The 22,059-nt window shown below is 38.6% G+C and overlaps 2 protein-coding genes across 3 annotated transcripts in view; both read left to right on the top strand.

Annotated features, from left to right (window-relative positions):
* LOC146453296 (receptor-type tyrosine-protein phosphatase S-like) overlaps nt 1-6,068 on the top strand; it is a 31,804-nt gene extending 25,736 nt beyond the window's left edge. Inside the window, exons 17-18 of one of the 2 annotated variants that reach the window (XM_085096770.1) lie at nt 3,163-3,693; nt 5,150-6,068. In XM_085096770.1, the coding sequence (XP_084952896.1) occupies nt 3,163-3,693; nt 5,150-5,211 (593 nt within the window). In that variant the 3' untranslated portion in view covers nt 5,212-6,068. Of the gene's footprint in view, nt 1-2,827; nt 3,057-3,162; nt 3,694-5,149 lie in introns of those variants that run through there. The other variant, XM_085096771.1, reaches the window with a different exon arrangement.
* A 3,688-nt stretch (nt 6,069-9,756) lies between these two features.
* The window catches only part of LOC146453295 (uncharacterized), a 49,326-nt gene continuing 37,023 nt past the window's right edge, over nt 9,757-22,059 (top strand). The window contains exons 1-6 of the mRNA XM_085096778.1: nt 9,757-10,057; nt 11,710-11,794; nt 13,573-13,770; nt 15,417-15,621; nt 18,393-18,615; nt 20,791-20,980. Coding sequence (XP_084952904.1) covers nt 9,764-10,057; nt 11,710-11,794; nt 13,573-13,770; nt 15,417-15,621; nt 18,393-18,615; nt 20,791-20,980 — 1,195 coding nt within the window. The 5' untranslated portion in view covers nt 9,757-9,763. The remainder of the gene's footprint in view (nt 10,058-11,709; nt 11,795-13,572; nt 13,771-15,416; nt 15,622-18,392; nt 18,616-20,790; nt 20,981-22,059) is intronic.

Genomic DNA, 22,059 nt, shown 5'->3' with positions numbered 1-22,059 from the left:
TTCTAAAAAACTCGACAATTTAAACAATGGAAATCCGATACTTCACGTCGAGGAATTACGCTTCGAGCAGACGCGCACTTTCTTGGAAATGTTTGAGCGCTTCTGGGAATTGACAAATTGAAACAAAATCGACAATTTTACTGCTGTACCGCAGTCTAATAGCATGTGGTGTAGGGTTTGCTTCTCAGGTTTATATGAGTTAATTACCAAAGATCGTTTTGTGCGAGGCCGTCCCGAAAAAGAGACGAAAAATCGAACGAACACTTTATACTAGTTGGAACATTTATTATTTTAACTGCCATTGTGACGGCAAAAGGCATAAGATAGGCTTTCCGCCTCTCTTCGATACAGTAAACAAAATGGAGGCGCTAAATTGTGTTTTTAGGCATTCTAAAACAGTTAAAACTGTTTATACATTTTATTTTGTGTGCTTTGCGGTGTAATTAATTTAGAATGGTAAAATTTAGTGATTACGAATGTTTTGATTTATAACAATCTGAAGTTGATTAACAACCTCATTTACATAATGCGGTTTTCATATTCGAAAAAGCACCAAAAAGGCGAAGTCGCTGTGGTCAAGGAAGATATAAAGCGCAAGGTATTTTTATATTTCTACGCTTCCTAACATCTGGTTAGCAAAGTTCAGATGGAATTTAGAATGGTTCGGTCTGGACTTGTGAAATAAATGCCGGCAGAGACAGGGTATCTTCGCCGGTTTCAAGAAAGCGTTCAAACGAGGATTAAAAAATAATAATTTTTGTGACCCTAAAAATTAAACACAAATCAAAATTAAAATGCATTTTATACCTTTGAATGAACACTTTACTTAGGAATTATAATAAATTTTTGTGGCATTTTCTGGTTTTCGAACAGCGAGCTCATCAATTTTATGCAATTTTTTTATTTTCGCAACGCTCAAATTAGAGTCCTCGACAGCTCTGACTGTTGTGGCCTGCAAAAAAATATATTTTAACGTATTTCCAAAAACTAATGTCATTTCATTTACTTATGACCCAAGATGATTTTCTGGGCAAAGTTTGAGGGCAAACTTTTTTCCGACCCGAAACGCAGTGGACCGTTCTTAGGGAAAGTGCCACTTAAGGTGACTCGACCCAGTTATTTTTTAGCGGTACCACCCTACTTTGAACCCCACCTTCGCTTTTATCGTAGGTTTAACACATAGAATGGATAACATATAGATCAATCTACAATATAGCAAAAAAATTTCGGCGATCGGAGTAAATATCACGTGGTTATAGTGCCACGCCCCTTTGAGGTCTGAGTCGAAATTCTACTGTTACCGGCTTTTTTTGTGAGGATCTCTCGGCTACACATAGTTCAATGTCCAATCAGTGCATTCGGAAGTCAGGCAAGCGTGGTCATTACACGCGTGCTGAACAAGAATGCTGTATCATGACAGACTCGAAACAATAGAAAACTCCCAAAGCACAGTCTCAGCCAAAACGCTAAAAATCTTCAATGTTTACTCAAGTTTGGGCTTATAGAAGATAATGTTACAGTTTTTCAATGACCATGAAATTCGGAATCCGGGTAGTTAGTTAATCAATTGTAGCCCTGAAAACATTTGTAGGAAAAAAAAACTACGAATTTTTAAGAAAATGCCTTTTTTGTGAGGAGGACTCCGAAACGTTGACAAGCGTCAACAAATAGCTAAAACTATAATTTCAATATGTTTGCATTGCTCGAAATCGGGCGTATTTACAAGACCCTAAAGCTTTCTGCTGACGTGCAAGGGTCCACCTGTTATAAAGATCCCCAAAATAAAGGAATATATCTCATAGTTTATCAGATATAATCGTTTAAAGTTTGCTTATCATTTTTACATAAATTATGATCTAAATTTGGAAAGCGCTAAATTTCTCGAATTGGGTCTTTGCGATTTTGTTGAAACTTTGTTCAGCGCAAGGCACTAATGCGCAGTATGTGTAGCCGAGAGATTCTCACGAAAAAAACCCGGCAACAGCAGAATTTCGACTCAGACCTCACAGGGGCGTGGCACTATAACCACGTGACATTTACTCCGATCGCCAAAATTTTTTTGCTATATTGTAGATTGATCTATATGTTATACATTCTATGTGTTAGACTTACGATAAAAGTAAAGGTGGGGATACCAGAGAGCTTCAAAGTAGGGTGGTACCACCAAAAAATAACTGGGTCGAGTCACCTTAATAGTAAATTGGTGCTGCAATGTTGATATGCTGGCATACCTAACAATTGTCTGGTGAAGAGTTTTGACCAATACCGGCCAGCTGATGGGTTTATACAGGCAGCGTGCTCGGTCTGTACAAACAAGGATATAAGTAATCAGCATACAGTCCGTTGATAGTCCGTAAATTGCTTGTCATTAGCTTTAGAGAGCCTTAAAATATTTTGACGTTTCACCGTCACCGTTAATAAAGGGAGAATTAGTTTAACGATCTGAATGGTCTAGCGCCAAACTACTCAGAGATCTGAAAACAAGAGACATTCCAGTAAAATGAATAAATGAAATATCATATATTTCATAGGATGGTTCAACTAAACAGCCCCTGTTTATACAAGCTGTGCGACTTGTCAAGTTACTTTACCACAACTTTCCTAAACTAGGCACAAAAGGCGAGCAACTGAAGAACCATGGCATTATACTTAGAAATAGAGGCCGTTATGGCACCTAGAAGAGATCACTTTTTCTATATGACTTATATCCTTTTTCCATGATAACATTTTATCCATAACAACACCAAGATATTTAAATTTATTTCTCCATTCCAAGCAACAACAACTACAGTGTATTAAGATTAAGAATTAAAAAATTGGTTTGCAGGCAATTGGGCACATTCTCTACATAAGGAGTAAACACTAGATTCGAGCTCCCATACGTTATTTCTACCAAAGTACAGAAGTGTATCATCGTCATGCAGTTCAACGCTAGAGATTATAACAGCTTGTGGACGCTTCCTTGAGGGATCCTGTATGAATTGACTGAAGGTCTGACGGAACATCATTATGATCCTGACCGGCATTAAAGAGTTGCATGTCGTTAACGGATTGTTAGCGAAGTCATTCATTTATTCTTACGTTCCTTCGTTATTCAGTCAGTCAGTCATTCTTTTATCCATTCATTTATTTGATTTTTTTTTTCTCATATCATATTCTTAGTGTCTGCTTCGCCGTCGATGGCTACGTCTTCCATCAAACCTCAGCATTCTTCACTTGTCAGGTCGACCGCCGCGTGGTCTTCCACGCCTATAGTGTTTTCGTCCGTCGCAAACAAACCACTGTTATCTTCACTTGTCAGGTCATCAGCAATAACCTCCTTGCCAGAAGTGTCCTCAACTGGAGCATCAAAACCGCAGGAAACTCCGTTTGTGAGGTCGTTAGCAACAACCTCGACCACTACATGGTCTTACTTGCCACAAGTGTCCACAATTGTTCATGTAGCTCCTACTGCTTCAGCATCCGAGCCACTGCCGTCTTTCACGATCATCTCGTCACCAACCAAAGGATTTTCGTCTTTGTCCAAGAACAAGCCGTTTCCCTATTGGATAATTGCTGTGGCCATTGCTGGTATCGTCCTTGTCATTACCGTCATTTACCTCGTTCGCAAACATAGCCGTCAGGCAAAGTATAGACGCACTCTGGCGAATCTGCCTTTCAACCCTCACGATTTTTCAGAGAGCTTTGATGAAGGTATGGCAGTAGAAGCTAAGGGAGCTCGATAGAATTGATCATTTCTAAGTCGCCTTAACTCCCCAGCAAATTGTCACATAAAAAAATGATTTTTATTGCATTAAAATAAAAAGCTCATTTCACATGAAAGGCTATGCAAAAGGTTATTCCGAGAAGGTTTATTGGCCTTACTAGATGGGTTACATGAGGTAAATGTCAGCCAATAGGTTTGCTGAGGTGGCCCAAGAAGTAGCCACTGAAGGGAGGTAAATGAGTGTCGGGCCTGAGGTCCGTTTCTCGAAAGTCCCGGTAATTTATCGGGCCCGATAAGTGTCTTTGGTGATAAATGTTTTTTAAAAGAAGTCAATTTTTGTTAGCTTTGAATACTAAATTTTAAAATCTTACAATTCTATGAAAACATTGGCCAAGTACCATGTCTTTAATCACTGTGTAATCGACCAAAAAAACGTTTAAAAATATACTTTTCGGGCCCGGTAAGTTACCGGGACTTTCGAGAAACAGGTCCCTGGAGTGCTACTGCTACCAAGGACGCCTACGGGGATGGTACACGGTCGAACAGCTAAAACAGGTGTCACAATTTCATAGTCTTTTGTTCATACCATGACTTGCTACTTGCTCGTTTAAGTGTAACTTCTGGTAGCCCCAGTTAGTCGGCTGGTATTCGACTACACTGTAGGTCGGAACTCTGTTACCTTCTTTGTTGGGGACAGGGTAAAAGAAAAATCCGCCAGTGAAGCGAGTTGTTTTAGTTCTAGACAAGTAAAAGGGGCTCCTCCTTGCCTTCCCAAGTCAGGCTACCGCTCGGTTTTGCTCGGCATGTAATCGCCTTCATGGGCTCGGTAGAAAAGCGCAATTATCTCCAAGAAACTGAGCTGATGTGATCATTTAGATACAATTTTTCTACAATTCAAGCTACTTATATATCTACAATTCACACGGAATTTGAATTTGTGCCACTTGCTGGACAACAGGAAGAGCATGCCTTGCAACTAAACACAATTAAAAGCTTAAGGAGAAAAGGTTTCTCTTCAGTTTCTTTCGACGAGAGTGTTCGTGGTTTAAAAATCGTGCCCTCCTGAATTTTTGAGGAGGGAAGTCTTAGTATTGTTTGAACACAAATTAAAGTATATTGTTAGAAAGTAACTGTACTTAGGACTGATCCTAACTATAGAGGACATCATGAATCAAACCCTTGGGCTTCTGCTATCCTCGCCGGTGTAACAAGAGCACGTGAACTCGCTTATCCTTCTCGATCTAGTCTTGAAATTAAGGACCTGAGCGCATAGTGGAGAAACTAAAAGCTGGGTTGGACCTGCATCAAGTGGTTTCATGTCACAGAAGTTGGTAACTAAACCGCGCCGCGCCGTTAATGCGTGAGGTTTGAACTTATAGCTTATTTTATGTACAAATGTCTTTGAACAAGGACGAGAAAAAATATTCTTATTTTTATTTGCAGAAGATCAGCTGCCACTTATGTTGGGAGACCTGACTGATGACGACACCCTGATCACTGCTTAGGCTCGGTCATCTAGCCGACACCTTCACAAGGTTGCCTGTTGGCAATTTTTTTTCACCATTACTAAATCGTGTGACGTTAACCGAACACTTACTTTTTGTGAGGAACATTGCACAGAGTCAACAGTAAATATATGATCGCATGAGATGACCATATACTTTTGTTAAATTGATAAGAGTAAAATGCACCTACGAAAGGATTTTGGCAAACTAATCAGCTATTCTCAATGAAAGCCTAGAAATGTAAATACTTTTCCCTGCAGCTGCTTGATCAAGTACCGTTTGGTTCTGATATGTGTACTGTGAAAATTTCGGTGGAGCTTTAACGCAGATTGCTATTTTTGCGTTTGGCGGGAACAAACTTTCCCAAGGACTTATCACTGGAACCGATCACCGATGAAATCCACTCACTGCCCATGAAAAAATCTCAACTAGCTTGAAGAAGCAGTACTCACAAATACGAGATGCCAGAACAATTTAAAGTGTGGTAAGCTCTTGAGACGAAGAAGTTGTCAGTCGACAGTTCAACTACAGACATCTGTGCGGACGTGGGGTAATGGGCAAAATGGATGCTCGATTTCTACAGCTACATCGAGCTTATGATTAAGGGTTGTTCCGCAGCGATCCATTGTTTGTTTCTTGAAACGGGATGGTGTCTTTTTCAACAGTTCTTATTAAAATTTGCCCTAAGACCGCAGACACTGCCCCGAGTAGTTGTAAAGAAGTAGGTCATAACTCTGGTAATTTATCTACACGAAAATAAATAGTGTCATTTTCCTAGATTGGTTTTATCAGGAGTTTATTTTAGGAGGTCCAATTTTCGCGGATCTTTAAAGAATCAAAGAAATTCGGAATAATTAATTAGAACAGAAAAAAATTTCATACCCACGGTTGTCCTTTGATTATCTTATGATTAGTTGGGGGACTTAGTTGAAAAGCTTCTCTACTGTAAATGCTCTAAAAAGCGTACGGTCTCCGATAAGCGTCCCACTTGGAAAAAGCCCCTGCGAGGGAGCCAAAAGTGAAATAAGTGCTCCCTTGATAAAATGCTTTCTTCCCCATCCTCCAGAAAACCTAGTCTCCCTCGTTCTGTGGCTCGTCACAAACGGCTGCTCACATTCGAACAACATTCCTTTCCCGATTTTAGCCAATCACAGCTACAGTTCCATTTTCTGGAACTGCTTCGCACCTAGACTTGCTTACAAGTCGAGCTGAGAGAGCGCGAAGCGCGATCGTCAGAGCTCGAGCGAGCGAGAGCTCGACTTATTCCCCCTGCTAATCGAATCAAGTGACGTCATTTTGGTGAGAACTTTTCAGGGTCCGAACTGTCAGCTTAACGCATTTTTGTCATTTTAACACATCTTTGGAAACGTTGACAATGCATTGAGGAACTTTCTCAATGCGTTTTAAAATGTTGACAATGTTTCCGAACGAAACCGAAATACGTTGAAAATTATTTAAAAATTGTTCCAACGCATTTGCGAGCGACTTTGAGAAAGTCTTGTCTTTTCGACTCGCCTAATCATAGCCCGTGTTTTATCGTCAGATAATTTGATAAGAATCACGTTAAAATGGGGGTTGACATACCTGTGCGACTCCCACTGGGCGTCCGTTGTGTTGATAAAAGCCTTTTCAGTTTTGCTTTTACAAAGCATAACCCTATAGACAACCCTTTCCGACCCTTCTCAACACTTATTATTTGATGGATCATTGTTACCACTCTTTATCAGTTGATACAACAGTAATGGTATCAAAGAAATGCCCTAGCATTGGTCAATAATTTGTGATCAATTTTTCGACTCAATATAATAGATCATCGTAGCAGCAATATAGCCTGTTAAAAACAGACCTGATATGAGCTTTAAACGTTTTGAACTAAAAAACGAGCGTGGTGGCCCCACTTTTTTTACTTTCGAAAGCGATGACTTAACTTCTTGCAAAGTTTAAAAATATTTTAGGAGAGGTTCAGAGCCACCTTACCCTACTTTCGAAAATTGTTGCTATGGAATTGCTATGGAAACCGTTTAAGTAGAAAAATGAATATACCTTGTTTTTCAACAAATGTCAAAATCCTGCGCGCTGATTGGCTCGTAGCTAGTGTCTATAAGAGTACAGCCAATAAAATGACGTCAGATGTAACGCGTGCGCTTTCTCAACGGGAAATAAAGGCAATTCCGCTCGCACTTTTTCAATTTTGTTGTAAAAAAACAAATTGATGATAGTTATCTATGATCTATACCCTTATAGACCATAAGATGACACCATAAAATGTTCCAAGCTTGGCAGTGAAACCACTTGCCTTTGGCTCGTGGTTCACCTTGAGTTTTGAACGTTTATTCACGTCATTTAGTAGTGTGTAATAGCATAGACCATAGAAAATTGCTGTAGATTTATTAATTGACCAATGCTTAGGCATTGCTTTCATACCATTATTGTAGGATGAATTAATAAAGATTGAAGTGAATTCAGTGCTAGAAACCGTTTTAAGCCACCTTGATAGTATAGTATTAGTATAATGTTGCACAATTTTGTCACGCAGATTGTCCTTGCACATGGTTAGAGGGAAGCATGGTAATTTCCTTTGTATTGTTTGAATAAGACATCCATTTAACTACATAGCTCCCTCACACGCCTACATTCCTCTTCAAATTTCATATTTCATTACCAGTCGTTTGGAGGCGCCTGGAAGTATGAGGTCATTTTAGAATGGGGATGATAAATGATAAACGCGAGACCTGTTGAAATTGACGCCGAGACCCAGGTTTGGAATCCGAGATTGTTTACTACATCCACTAAAAATATGTCTCCAGATTGTAACAAAGCTCCGAAAATGAGGTTCTGGATCTAGTGGACAAAATACGTCATTCTGAAACTTCAATTTTTGCTAGAATGTGAATTTTTCAAGGGATATTCCACACTCGTTCGAGCTTTCTTGCTTCTGTGACTTCACTGACTATAACTTGATATTCTTCGTGCGCTCGCAATAAGGTAAAAAAATAAGGAAGCTCATTAGATTTTGTTCTACAACAAGGCTTGTTGGTCACTTGAAGAAAATATTATTCCCCTGTATACATTCTCCGTTTTCTTGGTCTTAATTTATTTTACTTCTATTTATTTTTTCGACATATCAGCATTTATACAATTTTCGGTGTCAGCTCTGCTTGGGATGAAGCGTGTTACTCAACAAAGTAATAGATTCCATCTTGCCATGCGTCTGTACTCCAGGCTAACGGACAGATGATGTCAAATCGTAGTGAGAACAAAGGAGTACGATGCGAGCCTCAGGCGACATATTTGGACAAATATTTCTTTCCTTTACCTGGCATCAAACGTTCTAGCGCTTTCTAAACCTGATTGAGGTCACTTGCAACTGTCGGTTGTTGGATTTTTCGCCTTTGCGAAAATTTGCCTATGTTTGTCCGGCTACTTGGGTTGGACTCTAGACTCTGGATGATCACGTATACCCGTCACACCACTCAATGACGTCAGCCTGTGTCTAATCGCAAACTCCGCTACGCCAATTTAAACCCGAGTTATACACTGTTCATTGTAAAATCCCCTATAACGGATGGAAACTCGCCCTCTATAGCAGGCTTCCAATAAAATTTAGTCCCTTGAACGAGCCATGTTTGTGGAAAACTTTATTTATCGACCTTCAAAACATACCATCACATTTATTCCATTGCGCATTGCACATTCAAATCCTAGCAGTATGAAGGATGTTTCTCCAATGAACCTAGTTAGCTCAGTGGTAGAGTATCCGAACTAGTAATCGGACGAGCTTAGATTCGATTCCTGATAGGAACACTCGACTAAATTTCCTTTTTCCGAGTATGCCTGTGTCAGTCACCGAATAATACACCGTTCTCTTCACAGGCCGATATTGCATCAGGGTATCAGGCGATTTCCGGTTTGTTTGTTTGTTTGTTTGTTTCAAAGTGACACAACATATGACCCGAAACTTCTGCCTGCGTCTTTCACCGGTAACGTGCTAACTCTTGTAAAAAGTTCAACTGACAATTGCGTTTTTCGCTGCGTTTATCAGTCTTGTTCGCAGGCCAGACGCTATCATCTGCCCAATTCAGAGGGTTCGAAGCCTTTTTTCCCTGCCTCCCTCCATCAGTGGTCAGAATGACCCTTGTTTTTAATAGGCTCCTTACGAGAAGCCCAATATCCCAAACTTTGCATTAATTGTTTACCCTCTACTGAATTTGGTTTGCTATTTCTCACCTGAAGCTAGTATTGAATACCGGAAGTAATGACTGTGGTCAAGCAAGTGTATAAAACATTTGCAGTAGAAAGTATTCGAGAATCATTACAAATATGTATTTTGGTACAACTGCAAGTAGCTCATAGTAATTATTTTACTCAATTCAGCGACAAAACGTGTAAAACCAATAGTCAATTCTTCTAATTTTTGAAAATCGAAGTATTGAATAATTATATTCCGTTAGATTTCCATAAAATAATAATGTTGCTCTGACGTCAGAAGAAGCTTGTTATTATGATTACGCAGCATGAGTTAGTGCGCTAGTTTGTTTGCTCGGGCATAAAGATGGAGAAACAGGCATTAACTTTTGCCATATTCCTCGCCTGTTTCTCACAAGCAGCGAGCTATAAATTTCCGGCAAATGGGCTGAAGGGATTTGCTAAAAAGCACCCCGATGTTAAGCGGCAGCTTTTGTCAACTGATCGCGAGGATCATACAACTAGGAAGCTATTACAGACATTTGTAGGCAACAAGGAACTCATGTTGAGTTCGTCTTCGTGGATTCAATTTGCTCGTGAACGACTTGGCCTGGCTAACAGATCCGTACGTTCAAAAGTGTCGAACAAGGCAGTACCCAAGGTGAGCTGGCATTAACTTAGTAATGGTCTGCATAGGTAACTTGGCTTTCCTTCCATGTATTAGGTCTATATAAGCGGACATCACCCTGAACATGTGAGTAATCAATATTGTATTTACAACTGGCCAAAATAACTATTATTGCTCACCGTTATCTTTCCTATATTAAACAAGTTAGTCATGTGTAGCTATGTACTCGTTGAACCTTCCGCTTCAGTTTTCAAGTACGCGTAGCTGCTCCTAAAATTCGCAATACTGAGATACCACTCATAAATAAACTGTATATAGCATTACTGATTGCAACAATACACTGATTGTAACCAAAATTTCAAATGTTGCATAATATTAACCTGCGCCTGGACCTAAAATAAACTGATTGTACGCTGGCGTGAACAGCGAGAGAGATGTACAATTAAAGCTTATCTCAGTAACTGACAATTTACACAGCACTACTTTACCATTTACGCCAGTCCTTGTTTCATAAATGCATGTAAACTCTTTGTAAATATTAATGACTGAAATGCATATATTTTTTATTTTGTACCATTTTAAGTCAGTCAAATATATGTACCTTTATAACTTGTATCTCTCATAGTACACGTTTAGATTTTATTGTTATATTTTCATTAAGTGCAGTACTAACAGTAGTATTAGCCTCTATAAATAACGTAAGTTGAGTTGAGTTAAACGGCAGCAGACAAGTTACAAGTCGAACCTATTCGTGGAAACTGTTTACCATTTCATCCTCAAGTGCGATCAGTCACTTGAAAACTACTGAGCATTACTTTTTGAGGTATTTATTTTTTTATATACATATCTATTTGTTTTGCCATACTTTAGTGGCAAGAAAACTTTTGAGGGAAACCACAAGGCTTATTAAGACTTCAGTTCCCTCACAAATTACAAGATTGCCGATGTGCTAATGAGTCCAGAGGACGAAAAAAGATAAAAAGTACACAAAAGAGAACACCGTTCTAGTAACAACTTATTATGCTGTACGAGGTGATTACTAACTCACGCCTGCGTAACACGGGTGAAGTCCTGGCCAAGTTAACCCATCAAAGTTATTATTCCGGAAAAAGTGTTCTTCGAGTCTGTAGATGAAATCCTTTTGAAGTGTACCATGAACGGACCAATGATTTTGGAACGGGTTAAGGATATGGGGAGAACTCTCATTGGGCAAGTATGGCGCGATCAGGGCATAAGATCAGTTGCAGATTTGTTCGTGAACATGACTATCGGTATCAAAATCATGAAAAAACGTGGCAGATGAAATAAATCACAACTGCAAACTCATCCCGTTTGACTGGGTTAATAAGGTTTAGTCATGGTTCGACATGGTGGCGGGTGAATCAATGGAAACATGACAGAATTTTGTCATGGGGCACTGGGACATCTCTCCCAACCAACCTTCTCTCACTGAACCCGGAAGAAGCATCACTTTTCTCGGTGGCTCTGTTTATCATACTGTGCAAGCTTACGGTGCTTCTATCTTTTAGGTCTGTTAATGACATCCTAAAATGCAATTTTGAGTTTGCTCTAGGCTATTTTTGTCAACTCTTTGATCTTATTACGCTATAGCTTTGGTGCGAAATTGTTATCAGATGATGGAGTATTTAAAAAGAAATTTTAATCTTCTCTTTCTTACATTGCAGGTAGAAGTTGGAGGAAACATGAAAGCAGAAAGTGTGATTTCTAACGCCAAAAGGATAAAAAGATCTGTAACGCAATCACAGAAAGGTAGAAACCAAAACATCAGTTACCTTAAGATTCGTTTTTGTTAAGGCAAAGTGTGGCATGTACAAAGCGGCCCATTCAATGAACCCAAGTGGTGCCACAAACTAGCTTTAATTTTCCAAACAATGGCTTTTGTCATATGGTGGTTCAGTCAGGAGTGCTTGGCAGAATAATACGTCGTGAGCGTCGAAACAAGCTGAATTAACAATTCGAGATCTCTCAAGACTCCTGCGAGTTTACAATAAAAATAGAGTTAACTGAAAGTGCAAAGAATTTTAAATGAGTCTAAAACGCGAAAACCATTCGACAGCAAACAACCGCCTGAATGTATACAACGTTCTGAGCCTTCCTCTCTCCATTTGACATCTTTAACTCTTCTACATCTACATCTACATTTATTAAGTTGATAAAATATTGTAAGACATCACATTAACTGTAATAAAAGCTAAAATAAAATATACATATATAAACACATATATGTAGATCAAGGTAAACATGAAGTATTCCATCTGCAATGTCTTTGAACGTTTTCTCGTTCCATTTAAACTGGACTTTTTTTAGTTCATTCTGCCGCCAAGGTGACCGTATTCTTGCGTTGAAGCTATGAAAGTGAAACTTTAGGAATATATAGTACGTCCACGAAGTGCTTCCTTCGCGGGTTACAAATTAAGCTTTTTAACTCTTTTATTATTGTTGAATTATTTTTCTTGTAAATATCTATCTTGTTTAGTTATTCATATTATAGTCTTTGTATATCTTAGGTGTTACTGTTATTTATTATTTTCATGTATTGTTATCACATATTTTACACGTACTGATTATTGTAAAGCGTTATTGGTTTCTTAGTAGAAATAACGCTATATAAATAAAGATTATTGTTATTATTATTATTATTATTATTATTATTATTATTATTATTATTATTATTATTATTATTATTATTATTATCATTAAATTAGACTGATGGCATGGCATGAAGTGGGAAAGATGTTATTATTTCCAAACAGTAACCGATTTCCCTGAACGGTCAAAGCTGACTTATTTTAGTGGCCAAAATTGATACAAAGATGAAAAATTGATACGACAAATTGATGCCACTTTAAGATGATTTTTTTAATGTTCTGTTATTGATTTCCATCATTTCATGAAAGCGTTTAAAACAAATTGAAAATGTATCAAAAAATTGTAAGATGGTGGTTTCATGATCAGAACGCAGCTTTTCAAATTAACTCATGAGCTTGTCAGAGCTCCTCTTAATATTCTTCGCTGAACTATATACCCTTGAAGGCTTAATGGTCAAAGTTTTTCAGGCTCTATCAAGCTATTACAGGGAAAGTGGAAAACGGATCCGTTCTCCGAATATCAAACCGTTTACTCTTACCAGTAGGGTTATGAGATGTATACCGTTTGAATGTTTCGTATAGGTGTCAAAGATCGATTTCAAGACTGGCGCAACTTTTGCTCATACGAATAAGCCCTTCCCTTTGGAGAAGTTTTCTTATATTGAATCCAAGATGTAACTGCTATTGTCTGTCATTTATTTAAAATAGTAACAACAGCAATAACACTACTAGCAAAGTGTTACACTGCAACATCGCATCAAAAACTGAGGGCTCGGCAAATCAGTGGGGATGCAGACCATTGGCCAAAAATGTATACTTATTTCTCAAGCGAGAGCACAAATTCTTTTGTTCCCGACTCAATGATAATCTTCGAAACAGATAAAAAATTTTTTTTTTGCTTGTAGCTTAAACTTAAAATCTCCTCTGTCTCTGTTTCAGGTATTCCTGCGTTCCTTCTGTATATTGTTGGGAATGAAATCAGAAAATTCACGCTACATGATGGTGTTGAGACTACACTTGTATATTGGAAAGGGTTGGGGGATTCTCAACCTATTTCTGTAGACTTTCACTACAAACAAAATCGCATGTATTGGGCCGACCGATACTCCATCCATCGTTCATTTCTCAATGGATCTGGTAAGTGAAACATTTTTTTTTAAAAAAGCAAAGACGAAATGTATGTCATACTGATGTGTCCGCAAGAACGGTTACTGACCGTTCTTGCGGCTTCTGTCAAATTAATACTTAAACCTTCCAGACTTGTTTAGCCCGCTCGCAACCTCCTTTTACTCTCCTTCTGACTTCGGTGCTGTACGAGAATTAATTTTACCTTTAAACAAAGCTGTAAGCAGGTTTAAGATTATCCTCATAATCAGGCACCAATTTCGCTTAGTGTTCCAGTGAAACCGCGCTCTAGCCACAGGTAGCCCACGCTTCAGTGAAACCGGGTCAAGGACGTTCGCGCCAGGTCTTCCACACCAAACACTTTCAGTTAACTCCGTTGTGGTTGTAGAACAACTTAGTGATGACAGTCACAAATCAAATCTGGGCTCACTGAAATTGTTTCGGAGACACGACACAAATTGGAGAAACCTTAGTTTTTAAAAAGACTTCATCGGTACTAGCACCTCCCTGAAGTCAAACTTTATCTTAAGTAATTTTAAATTTTCAACTGTCTGAGCACGATCGTTCAAACATAGCTGTTCAAGAGGGTATTTGCAAATGACCATTAGCCACAATGTTGGCGAAATTAAACTTCTACAAGAAGTTTTAGCCATTTTTGCCAAAAGTGTTGAAGATCGGTAAGGAAACATTATAATAAAGAAAGTAGGGGTCACCAGGAATCTAACGTAATTAATTAAAACCAAACGAGGTCAACGCAACGGTTACTAGCCTTCAAGAAAACTCAGAAACAACAATTTGGATTTCAATCTGACGATCTTACTTGCTGGTTGGCACTCTAGCCGAGACCTGTTTCAACCCACTTAACTTCTTGCCGGCTGGGAAGATCGTGTACAAGAATATTTCCCTGGAATCTATTTATTCTGGGCTCCATGCGCTCGACTGCCTAAGATTTTACATCGTTCAAAACCTTTATTTCACTATATTCCGAGGATTCACATTGCGTACAAAACATAAAGATGGTCTCCCAAAGTAGAAAAACACCTTCGCATGACTTTCCATGCACGGCAGTTGCGATCTCAACAGTTACTTCGTCACGTGTAGAATGCCAGTGTCAACCTTCTTAGGATGCAAACCTCTCTCAAAGGTATTTTCCGGGGAGGGGGAGGGCTTATGAAGTTTGATATGTGAAATTCTTTTGCGCCTGACCTTTTACTTAAGCGTGGTTTCTTCGCCGTGAGCTCTCGGATCTCCGCCTGTTGAAGCTGTCGAGTATTCCTAAGAACTTCTTGTCAATAATTTTGTAAGAGTGGATTAAAGTCGTATTTGTAAGAATTTTTAAGAAGTGTCTTTTTTCTGCTTTCTATATTTAAGTTTATATATATTTCGATTTTAGCTCTATATTTTATAATTTCTAATTGTATCATTATATAATTTTTATCTAGTTTAAGGACCTCTATGTAAACCACTCTTAGTGATGGAGCTTCCTAATAAAAGATTGTTATTATTATTATTATTATTATTATTATTATTATTATTATTATTATTATTATTATGTTCCACTTAACTGCTTCCGGGTTTATGTATATCCAACGAAAAAGAGGAGAGAACGTCATTGAAAGCTCGCAGTTCTTATTGCTTGATCTTTATTTGTTTGTTAGGTATTGAGACCATCTACAGATACTTGCCCGATCACGTGTATGACTTGGCAGTTGACTGGCTTGGCGACAATATATATTGGATAGCTTACGGTGCTATAAAGGTTTCCACTACAGACGGCCGTTTTCGAAAGACTCTAATCAGTCTTGAGAAATCCGGTTCAAGACAATACAGTCACAGAAATATTGTTTTAGATCCTGAAAAAGGGTAAGAAGGTAGTAGTCATTTCTGTGAGAGTAGCATAGTAGGGATGTCTTGAGAATGATGTATTATTCCAGAAAGTGACACAGGCATACTCGGAAAAAAATCCGAGTGCTCCTATCAGGAGTCGAACCTAAGACCTTCCGATTACTAGTTCGGATGCTCTACCACTGAGCTACAGGAGACTCGTGGGAGCTAAGGCCATTAAACTAGGTTCATGGGACAAACATCCTGCGTACTGCTAGGATTTGAATGTCAAACGTGTGGTACTATATGAAATAACATTTATAAATAAACACATTTATTTCATATAGTACCACACGTTCGACATTCAAATCCTAGCAGTACGCAGGATGTTTGTCCCATGAACCTAGTTTAATGGCCTTAGCTCCCACGAGTCTCCTGTAGCTCAGTGGTAGAGCATCCGAACTAGTAATCGGAAGGTCTTAGGTTCGACTCCTGATAGGAGCACTCGGATTTTTTTCCGAGTATGCCTGTGTCACTTTCTGGAATAATACATCATTCTCATTCATTCCCCAGGCTTGAAAATATAACATCACATTTATTTCATATAGGGATGTCTTGTTTGATACTTGTGAATACAATGCGCATGGTTGTCAATGACGTTTGCGGAGCTCAGCCTAGGGAAGGGATATATGATGTAAAGTATATGAAATGATTCATATATGAACTGCGGATGTAGATGAAAGTGAGTAGTGATCATCGCAGTGAATTTTCCAATTTATGCAATTGGAAATTAGAAGCCTGAAAAAAATTCAGGCTTCAACTTGATTCGAACCCGTGACCTCTTCATAGCTCAGTTGGTAGAGCATCACACCGGTAACGCAGAGGTCACGGGTTCGAGTCCTGGAAGGGATATAGTTAATCTTTAATTACACAGTTTGCCAAATAGTATATAATTGTTGGCCAGAGTGGATTTTTTTTGGGCGAGGATCTAATTATCGGTGTCGTGCACTCAATTTCACGCGATGCCGTCTTAGCATTGGACAACCCTCTTTTTGAACCATTCGCCCTGTTCTTAAGGTGATCCTCGTGAAATAAAAGTTGTCGTCAAAATTTTCTCAAACTTTCTGTGATTGTTCACCTACTGTGCACTATTTAAAGAAGTGAAATAAAAAAGATAGGTCACCATGTCCACAAGGAGCTACGATCCACTCAATATACCCCACAATCGCTTGTAATATTTGCTTCAGAAAATGAGTTTATTTGATCAGTTTTTGCCATGTCTGGTGGTAACAGAAGTTACATAGATAAAGCAGAGCTTAGAAAAACATTATACATAGAATGTATGAAACATAATTGGCAACTAAAGGTGAATTTCTTGGCAGGGAAGCAAAATTCGAAGTAGTATCGACCCAAAACGTTTCTTGCGTGCGAGTTCTCAGTATCGCTATTTTATGCCCATGAGTGGTGGGCAAGTTCGTATTTCTGGCAGTAACTCATTTTTCTGCCGTCATTTTTTCCCTAGAAATGTTTTAACATAAAGAGGGTAATAGCAGCATATAGGAATTAAGCAGACTATATATGTTTTCAACACCCGCGCGGGCTTAGCGCGCTAATGACGCAAGAAATTATGCGCAATAAGAATGCGCAATGCTTAACAATTATTCCCCGAAGTGGAGGTGAATAGTGATGGATATTCACGGTGAGGTAAATATCAATCAGTCACTCCGACAGTGAGGTGAATAATTGTTTTAGTATATACCACACAAGCTTAACTAGTCGCGTCGACTAAGAAATTATTTTATTTGTGACAATGTACCGACAAATGGTACGAAATTTTAAAATCTCGCGCGCCACGCGTAAGCGATTTCTTATTGTAGAAATTTCCGTCTCGCCTTCTTGCAGACAAATAAAACTTTTGGAGACACTTGTTTAGTTCCTACAGTTTCTTCAATTTTTCTGTGAAATTCGTCTTGTTGTTGAAACGATGCCGAAAATTATTAGATGTTTCATTGCTTTTATTGTAATTTCAGTGCTCGGCAGGGAAAAGCCACCCAGTGGATCTGTTAATAAACCATTATTATTATTATTATTATTATTAGTATTAGTATTATTAGTATTATTAGTATTATTATTATTATTATTATTATTATTATTATTATTATTGTTATTATTTTCATTTTTTACGCGAGAAGTACTATTCACTTGTGTGATATATACAAAAATACATTATTCGGAAAGTACTTTCTTCATTAAATACTACAGCCCCTAATTACACTGCAGTTCGTGAATAGTACTGTTTTCTTATATATTGTAATTTCCTTTTGTTGTACACCATTGAAATAGTGCATAATAATAAAAACCTTAAACCTTAACCAATTTTACAATCAACGTGTGAAAAAGTTTGTTTTTGACACGGTGTGTGTATCGAGGCTCAGGTAAAATACACAAGATCTGTAACAATATGTAGCTAAAGAGGTCAACTGCAGGTAGGAAAAATATCTTTAGTTACTCAAACTTCCCAAATAATCCCTTTCGTCACTGTGCCGAGAGTGGATTTTGAATTCGTTTCACAAAGACTTAACGCTCTTACCATCTTTCACTCGTCATGCAATTTTGTTTTAAAACGAAAAACAAAAACAAAAACAAAAAACAGTAAAAAACACACTATACTACACTGCACTACACTGTACTACACCTTGACACTACACTACAGTACGCTGCACTGCACTACACTGCGCTATACTACACTACATTACACTATATTAAGTTGTACAACATATTGCGATGTGACAGAGTCTCCTTCCAATTAGGTACATGTATTGGTTTCACCATGAACTTGACGGCCGCTACAGTTATGATTACATACAAAAATCTGTCATGCCCGAAGCTGGGATTCATACTCTCCTGATCGTATCAGTCAACACACAGTTTACCATCGATCGCTCAGACCAAAAATTGTACCGGACGGAATGGCCTTCGCCGTCACGAATATGGCGTACCAACTTGGATGAAGATCATATCAAGTTTTTTAAGGTAACTTTAATTTGTTTCCACAGCTCGACCTTAGGGCGTATACGATAGGCCAGCCTTGTAACGTAATGTATGTTTCTTCGAACAAGCGCCCTTCCTCGGGAGTTATTTATAACTTATAAACATGCTTGAAATTTTAAAAAGGGGGGTATTCAGTGGCAGTAAAAGTGGAATAAAGTTGATCTGCTTGTTGACTGCTTGCTTCAGTCTCGTTCCCAAGCCTAATCGGGCTTGTCGAGCGAGCTGAGCTGCATGTCTGAGGCTTGGGACCGAACTCGAGCGCGAGGCGTCCTTGGAGTATCTTCCTGATCAGATCAAAGATATGCGTCACGTTCTTCGAGCGCCGAGGATGATTGGGGACGCGTTGGCTTTGATCATGTTAAAATACAGTACAGTGCCGCTATTACAAGGGAAACAAAATTTTTTTAAAGATGGCAAACCATTTAAGATAGCGCTACAAGTGTCAAATTTCCTACTTTTATCTCGTGTTTGCTATTGTCAGACCACTGACCACGGGATTTTAATAGCTAGCTCGCCACGTCACTGCATTCCCGTGATTTCGTGGGGCTTCGTTTGTGCTCAACAAATCTTGGATATCCCTAAGAGAGAAACTTCAGTTTCATGGTCATATCGAGTTACGTTGAGACAGTTTGGTGTTAAGAGCAGGAAAGACCTTCGCGGTTGTTTACCCACCTTAGGCAGTTGCGAAAACGAAAACCAAAAAATAATTGAGGCTTGAACGAGATTCGAACCCATGACCTCTGCGATGTCGGTGCAGATGCTCTACCAACCGAGCGGGAGCTGGTCATGTTGTGAGTTCGTAATATACCTGTGAAGGAAGAATAAATGAAGGTAAAAATATGAAACATATATTTTTAACTGCGGAGGAAAGATCAAATAGAAGAAAGATCCTCCCAGTTAATTCGCAACTTAAGCAGTTGCCAAAAGAAAGCCTGGAAAAATTCAGGCTTGAACGGGATTCAAATCCATGACCTCTTCGTTGCCGCTGCAGTGCTCTTCCAACTGAACTGGGTCCCATGACCTAGTTGGCTTTATATCAGTAAGTTGGTAGGGCACTGCACCGGCATCGCAGAAGTTATGGGCCATGGGTTGGAATCTCGTTCAAGCCTGAATATTTTCAGGCTTTCTTTTCGCAACTTCACAAATAACTGCGAGGGTATTTCTTCTATTCAATCTTTCACCCGCAGTATGGTATATGTTTCACTTATTTAATACTCACAGTCTGGTGTGTTATTGTTTGGTTAATTTAATTATGTGACCTTCTTCAGTCCGAAATAAGACGTAATGTCGACAATCTTACTGTCAGTAAACTATTGCTTAACGAAAAGGAACAATATCCTTTTAGTAGTATTGAGTCTAATTTGTTCATTTTATGCTAAACAGGTACAAATAGTAGACAAATTCCGTGTTTTCTTGAATATCTCATCCGAATGATTTCCTGAACCGCATATCCGGGCCTGTTTACTCCAAGTTCGGTGCTGTTTAAAACAGCTCCTACAACGTCTGGGTTTCTGCACCAACAACCTGTTAGAGTAATTAACCATATCAGTTAGTCTGTGACGATATAATGAGCTGAAAATCACACCAAAGATAAGGCACTTGAGAGTCGGAAATGATTTACAGCAGAAGATGAAGATCCTGGAACTTAAATACATGAGCTCAAAGGAGTTTATTTTAAAAAAGGGATAGGTGAGAATGATCTGGATCAATGGTTAACTCATAACTTCTCTGCTGTACAAAAGATTGCAACTATACTTGCTTGCGTTTTTGGCTTTGCTACAACATTTACCGTTAATAGATAGCCCTCCGTGATGTTATCTGTAGTGAGAAGTCAATTTTTTAGGCTATATATGATGATGTTCAGAGCCTTTGAAGTCATGGAACTTAGCAAGAATGATCTGGGGTTTTCAAGCACTCTCCCAAAATGGGACATGTCTCGACAGACGTTTCTGTAATTACAGTTCACGTAAGTGTCCGCCGAAACAGTGTCTTCGAGCCTCCAAAGCATCTGTGTGTTTTCTCTTAATTACTGTGAAATTAAATTGCTGTTTTTACGACCACGTTGACATTTTACGCGCCCAGTTGAGAATATAATGTTATGAGGATGCAACAAAATTAGTCAATTACCTACTTCCTTTTGTATTTATTTGTCTCCAGTCTGTGATTTTGACCGGGCTGCAACAGCCAGCCTCGTTATCAATTTTTGAAGATCACATCTACTGGGTCGACTGGAGTACAAAATCTATCCAAAGAGCCAATAAGACAAATGGAAGCTCTCGACAGACTATAAAGGCTAATGTTACCCAGGCAAAGAGTCTCAAAGTGGTACATTGGAATATACAGAAAGGTGAGTATCCTATCTATAGGGTCACGGAATAAAATTTTTGGAAAGAATTTAGCTCGCCGTTTGGAACATTTTCATAATGGCATTTCAAGGACCAACCAGGGTGTTGCTTTGAAGGCCAAGTCAACATACAGTGGGACCCCGATTTAACGAAGTTTCAAGGGATTGAAGAAAGTGTTCGTTATATTTAGGGATCGTTATAAACGAAAACTCGTTATGACGAATTCGGCGTTTGGCTAATAATTAATTGAATACGTTTTTGAGAAGTTGACAGAACTTATATGAGGTACAGTAGATAACGTTACCATCGTGCCATTTAGCAGCAAATAATATACGGAGAATGATCTATTATTCTAGAAAGTGACTCAACTGAAAAAAAACTCAACTCAAAAAAGAAATCCGAGTGCTCCATGATCAGGAGTCGAAACTAAGACCTTTTTTCTTTTTCTTTTTTCCGAGGATGCCTGTGTCACTTTCTAGAATTATACATCATTCTCATTCATTCACCAGGCTGGAAATATACCATCACATTTATTTCAAATAACGGAAACGTATTTCTTAGTGATTTAAACGGTTTCAGTCTATACGTTTACCCGTAAAAATGGCGAGATACAATTCGTTTGTGGAAACTTTGTTTGGTGAAAATGCTAACCAGATTAGCAGAATGAGAGCATTTCAGGCCATTGTAGGGAACGAAAATCGCTCTGATCTGACAAAGGGCTAACTCTTGAAATATCACCACTCGAATCTCTTTATGGTGGCCAAATAACCTTATATAGTCTATTGAAGCAACGAAACATTCGTTTCCGCCACTCACAGACGCAGCACTACAACTTCCGGGGTTAGAAACTAACGCCCTTATCTATTTTATAGAATGTTTAGCAGGACTACATATTTCCTTGTAAATTTGTGATATCGTCTTAAAGGGACAGTATCATGCTATTTTTAGTAACACATCGAAAATCGGAAAGACGCTATTCGGTTGATAGCAGCCAAGATATAATGACAAAAGTCCATCAAAAGACTATCGGAATGCAAAGAAACTATCCAAGGATGTTTTCGCCGGCAGATGACCAAGATAG

This window comes from Pavona decussata, unplaced genomic scaffold (assembly GCF_977016875.1).
Source record: "Pavona decussata unplaced genomic scaffold, jaPavDecu1.1 SCAFFOLD_339, whole genome shotgun sequence".
NCBI lineage: Eukaryota > Metazoa > Cnidaria > Anthozoa > Scleractinia > Agariciidae > Pavona > Pavona decussata.
The sequence above is the reverse complement of the archived record's forward strand: the minus strand, read 5'-3'. Positions and strand labels throughout refer to the sequence as shown.